The following is a 6,090-nucleotide window of genomic DNA, read 5'->3' as shown; positions in this document are numbered from 1 at the left end:
TGCAATCAATTTAGCTGCAGGATGATCGCCATCATCTGGGTTTCCATTCCCATAGAACTGAGATTCCCCTTCAGACTATTTGATGACATATTGCCTGGCTTACTCAACAGACTTATTTATTTTCCTGGGTATTCAAAGTTCCTGGGTACTTATTTATTTTCCTGGGTATGCATGTATAAATTCACTGGGACATTACCTCCTGTTCTGCATTTCCTACCTGAGCATTCCTTCAGATCCTGGTACTCTGGTCAACCTCAGATATTCCACATTCTTGATTATGTGTATAATTATTGCCCATCCAATGGTACCCAGAGAGGGTTTTTGGTGAAGGCCTTCTATAAGTGGCTGTAAAAAATGAGTTGGGTTGGCAGGCCACTGCAAAGGACACAGTCTGGCACTGGAGATGGACAGAGCCAGTTCAGATGATATAGGCAAGGTATTTTTACCAAAATAAACTATATTCATAATTTAAAATGTTTACAAGAGTAAACCGTGCAATGCCTTGTTATTCTAAGAAAAGGCATTAAATGCGTTTCGAATTATATAGCCCCATTGGATCGTATTGTTGCTGCAATAATTGAGGAGCCTCCTCGTCAAACCAGTCGCCTCCCTATCCCTGCACTGTGGCCCTTCCCCACTGACCCCTTGTGGTGGCTGCACCAAGCTTCAATGCATCCTCAGCACGTACTCCTGCTGCCTGAAATGTGCCTATTGGCACCATTCCTCCATCAACATCTTGATGACCAGCCCAACTACTTTTGTGCAGACTAAAGGGTGTATTTCACCGAGTTCATAATCTTTCAGCAGCACTTGATAATCTGTCTCACGATAGGACCGTGGGAACAGTCTGTAGATCAGACAGTTTCCCAGCAGGCTGCTGCTCGGAATGAACTGTGAAGCAGACCCTAGCACTTTTCTTCATAACTTCTTCGTAACCCCACAGTCCACAAAGAAGGGAGTGACGGTGTGATCCCAACAAGAGTCCTCTCACAGAGAATGCACAGCTGTAGTGATGTTCCAGGCATACATGAAGGATCTGACTGTGAGAGCTCCTCACTCGGCTTTCCATGCAGGGTCTTGGTGCCTTGTGAGGAGGTCTGGCGATGAGAAGTTCTGCGAGAGGGTCTGATAAGTCTGCTCAGGGAACAACCCACTGTACACATTGAGCCCTTTTACTGTAGTGTCTGTAGGACTGTCTGTTTTGACCAATGACTGGTGGGCCTATAGTCAAAAGTGTTGATCTAGAAGAACTTTTTCCACAAAGGAAAGGTAGGACGGCATTATGCGGTAATGGGGCCAGACACATTCTTCACAACACCGGGAACAGAAAGAACCACGAAAAGGGTTGTTGGTAGCCTCGTACATAGGTGCCACGCACATTCTGAGGCAACCACATATTAAGATGATATCCAGAGTGAGGACGGCATTTTGTACTTTTAAACTAATTCAAAGGAAGACACGGAAGTCCGAAACATCAGACTAATTTTGTGTTTTACTTTAAGCCAGGAGCGCATCTATTACGTGTAGCTTTTTGACCAATGCAGTTCATGTATCTATACATATTTCTCATAATTATTTATTTAAACAAATGAGAATGCTCAGTTAAACTATGTATGTACTGAAATAAATAAAAGATTATACAAAGAATACTGAATATTAACTACACAAAAGATAAGATATTGCCTTGATTCTCCATGGACTGTGCATTGTGAACAGTCTTCCTGGCTCCATCTTCGATTCCCAGAATCTTCCCAGAAGATGGCCCGGGTGTTTTCCAAGCTAGAGGAGCAAGGGATGGGCCACACCTGCTCCAACAGCAGCACCATGAGAGGGTGCCAGGCTGGTTTTGAATAACTGATGTGGGAACAGGAAGTCTGCAACTTCTGCCCTGTTGTAAATGGAGGTGTGAGAGGCATCTCTGCTCTGAGGGATGGAATCAGGGAAATGAAGGGAGATTATGGGAAATATCAGACAATGAACGACCTGCTCATCTGCCCATAGTTTTGAACAGACATGTCAGTTACTGTTAGTGTCATCGCCTCAACCCAGTGGTGTGTGACGGTGAATGGGAGGGCTTCAAATCCTTCCTCTGGTTGGTCAGTGCTATTCACCCTGATTTGCATGGATTTCCTCCGGGAACGAACGGCTCTATAACTGGGTTCCATTGGCAGCGGCGGACACAGTCCATCACAGATCCACCGGCAGAAGGGAAGCAAAAAACTGACGGCAACCACAATGCGGACACTGTGTTTTTTCTGGTGTTTGTCACTGTGGCTGGGCTGTAAGTACAAGCAGCAAGTCTGCACTGCCTATGTTTGCTGGGGTGGGTTTTGGGGTCGCATTAAAGAATCAGTTGTTGAAGTTGAATTCCTGTTTTTTCACAGCTGGAGAATCCCAGACTCAACCTCCGACCGTGTCGGTGAGTCCAGGAGCCAAGGCCACGCTGGATTGTAACATCGGAACAAGTAATAGCAATTATGTTGCCTGGTACAAACAGACACCGGGAAGAGCTCCACAAATGGTGCTCTATTACTATTATTCCTACAGTAGCCCAAGCTACGGCCCTGGGTTTGGCAGCGACCGTTTCACATCGACAGCCAACAGCGCCGGCACCATTTACCATCTGATCATAAAGAATGTGGAGATGAGTGACTCTGCGCTCTATTACTGCGGAAAGTGGGTTTCATCAATCAATAATGTCGTGTTAGGCCCAGGGACAAAACTTTTTGTTGCAGGTAAGTGACTGGAATTATACCCTGAATAACCACGGCATAAATACGGTCACTGGCACTTAATAATTGTAACGTTATTGTTACCTGCGAATTTTACAGTGGGAAATGTTTATTTACAATTAAATCATATTCCGTGTCCAGTATTTCTCGATGGAGTGCAGTTTGGCGAATTGTTTCCGACTTTTAATGAAGCATTTCTCTTTTCGGTTGTCTTTTCGTACAAACTCTCCTCCTGCACCCTTCCATTGAAAGACACTCTCCCACTGCCCAGTTCTTGCCTCCTCGCCTGCCACGTGTGCCCCTCTGCGCTGCTCCTTTTCAATGATCCAGGCCACTACACCGACAATGACCAGAAATCTCATTCTGCGGAGAATCTAACCTCTCCAACACCACAGTGAGTGGGAGCAAAATCCCTCGACATCATCCCAGATCACAGAGCAACCTACCCTGCCCCTCTCTTTGGAGGTCAGCACCACTGATTTGCTGCCTTCGCCAGTGGGGGCAAGGCAGATTGTAGCTTCTGTTTATTCTCCCGAGCGCAGCAGGTCCATTTCTGATGGTGGGTAGAGCGGAGGGTAGATGAGGAACGTGAAGTACAGTACTCAGCAACTATTAATGGCCTCTCCTATCTTGTGTCAAGAACTGAGAATGGACTCAACAAAATAAACACGGCCCTACCGCACACTACCATACTGGGCTCAGAGACCTCTAGCGAGATTGCTGAAGGAGCTGATGGCACAGAGAGTGGGCACATGAAACTACTCTGGGGCAAATCGATGTCAGTGTGTATCTCAATTCTGTGAATGACTCAGAGCCTCACGGCCTCACCGATTGGAGTAGATTTCTAGTTGACAAACATGAAGTGTTCATCTCCGGACCCGACACCTCACCCCATCTCTACCTCCCCCTGGTCCCCTGCACCCATCCCCGTCCCTCCGTGAGATAGTTGGCCAAACTCTACGAAGCTGGAATGTTTAACTCGAGCTTCCCTTAAAGTGTGAAGTAACGCGAGGTCTTCTGTTCATTTGAAACACGTATTTTCTTGTTCATGTTGCAGATCAGCAGCTCCCAGACCCTTCAGTGAAACTGCTTGGGCCGTCAGCCGAGGAGATCTCCGCTAAAGGAGCGGGCACCTTAGTTTGCCTGGTCAGTAAATTGTCGATAGGCTTCCCTGTTGTCAGCTGGACAGTGAACGACAGTCCGACGAGCAGTGAGGTGCAAACCAGCGGGGTGACTCAGAACGCGGACAAAACCTTCAGTCTCAGCAGCTACCTGACGGTGCCCGGCGCAGACTGGAGCAGTGGGAAGAGGTACTCCTGCTCAGTTCAACAAGGATCAGCCTCGACAATATCCGCAACAGTCACACAATCCAGCTGTTAAACAGAGAGCGGCTTCGGCCTTGTTTGTTCCCTGATTAACGGGAGATCACTGCCTTGCATCCTTTTCCTTTACCACACTGACTCGCTCATCCCTGTACTTCCCTTTTGTTCCGCTCTCTGTAGTTTCCATTTTGATGTTGAAATATTTGTACCCTGATTTCAGGCTGATTTTGTTACTTTTCCTACGGAGAGACTACGCGGTGTTAAAGTTGACAGTTATTTGTCTTCTGGAAATTTCACGCGGTGAATGGTTTTCTCTGGCACCGGGGTTCGAATTAATTCGAATAATTAATGAGTGATTTTGTGATTCGTCCTCAGTTTCGGACTAACGGAAGGTAACGGTGACTAACAACAAATAAATATGATCAGTGCAGGAATGATTTCCATGTGTGCGTTTTGTCATCTTTCGAGTTTATCATATTCTGACACCCAGTGGGGGGAGCGAAGAGAAAGGAGATGCGTCTCCCTGGTCTGGTTCGTGTCCTGGTTTCCTGAAGTTTCTCTTCAGCAACCTTGTACACCGAATATTAGAACAGAAGGACGACAAGTCCCACTGAGGACAGTGTGGTGCGTTGACTGTAAGGCTGCGATGCCAACAGTTGGTTTTGGGAAGTTTAATGAAGGAAATGAATTTAGCATGCCTGCAAATATTCAGGTTCTGGAGTAGTTTTGGTGGAGAGAGAGATAAATTGTAGCTATGTTCTGGGATAGTGAGGTTCCGGTAGTAATCACCGATACTGACAAATTGGAAAGTCTGGTTGTCTGAAATAATTGGATTACAAGGGATGAAAATTGCCCAAACAGAAGTTTAAAAGCTGTTACTCAACTATCTCTTGGGCGACAGCGTTGGTGTGCAAGAGCTCAGAGACAGAATAGTTAAGCATTTGTTTCACAATTTCCTGATTCCCCTTCCCCTACCGTCTCAGCCGCACTCTCACCCTCTCTGCCTTCACTTTGCAACCGAACGCTATCCCTATCAGTGCATCCCAGGCTGACCCCTCAACCTTTCTCCTCTGGCAGCGCCGTTACATTTATTTCCCGAACCCTGACCCTACTTTAATCCTTCACCTCCCACCCCACCATCTCGCTCCAGGCTGCGAGCCCACCTCCACTCAGCTACTTCCCGCTACCTCGATGAAGGGCTGGTCAACACTTAGTGATTAAAGAGGGGGATTTCAAGTAATGTCTACTCTCCTGCTGTTCTTCGTTTGAGAGGCAGAAGATATGGTGGCAGAGAGAGGAACATTGTATGGGTAAGAGAAAGAGTGATATGGAAAGAAGGAGTAAGAGATGGATAGAGAGAGGGGAACAGCTAATAGCAAAGGTGAGATGGTGGGAAAAGCCCAGGAGACTGAAAAGCAGTAAGGAAAGCAGATGAGAGGGGTCAAAATTGGTTACAGAGAAGAGGTAGGGTGAGAACACGGCCATGCTGGTACAGCTGGAATTTCTTCTTTATATCCTCGCCCTCATTTCACACAACATTCACCTCTTCACCTCCCTCCCCTCGCTGTCCTCTTCTCCCTTTTAATCTTCCCCTGTTACAGCTGTCCCTGTTTTCTTGGTCTCTCTCCTTCTCTCTCTCTCTCTCTCTACACACACACACACACACACACACACACACACACACACACACACACACACACACACACACACACACACACACACACACACACACACACACACACACACACACACACACACACACACACACACACACACACACACACACACACACACACACACACACACACACCATCCCAGAGCACAGGCACTGCAGCACTGGGTTTTTGATAGAGGAAACACACTCGCCAAAATACGTACACAACTCTGAAAGAACTCAGCAGGTCAGGCAGCATCTGTGAGAAAAGAGTAGCCAACGTTTCGGGCCGAGACCCTTCATCAGGAATGGGAGGGGGGGAAGAGAGGGCCGAAGCCCAGTAATAGAGATAGGGGAGGAGGAAGGGCTGGAGGAGCCAGGT

General features: G+C 47.1%; 1 protein-coding gene across 1 annotated transcript; it reads left to right on the top strand.

The window, feature by feature from the left end:
• Positions 1 to 2,183: 2,183 nt before the first annotated feature.
• LOC140740379 (immunoglobulin lambda-1 light chain-like) lies at positions 2,184 to 4,492 on the top strand. The gene is made up of 3 exons (XM_073069522.1): positions 2,184 to 2,281; positions 2,385 to 2,735; positions 3,790 to 4,492. Exons 1-3 carry the CDS (start codon positions 2,236 to 2,238, stop codon positions 4,110 to 4,112), a joined length of 720 nt encoding a protein of 239 aa, XP_072925623.1. The 5' UTR covers positions 2,184 to 2,235; the 3' UTR covers positions 4,113 to 4,492.
• Positions 4,493 to 6,090: the final 1,598 nt, after the last annotated feature.

Source organism: Hemitrygon akajei, chromosome 16, assembly GCF_048418815.1.
Source record: "Hemitrygon akajei chromosome 16, sHemAka1.3, whole genome shotgun sequence".
NCBI classification, from domain to species: Eukaryota; Metazoa; Chordata; class Chondrichthyes; order Myliobatiformes; family Dasyatidae; genus Hemitrygon; species Hemitrygon akajei.
This window is presented reverse-complemented; position numbering and strand designations above follow the sequence as displayed.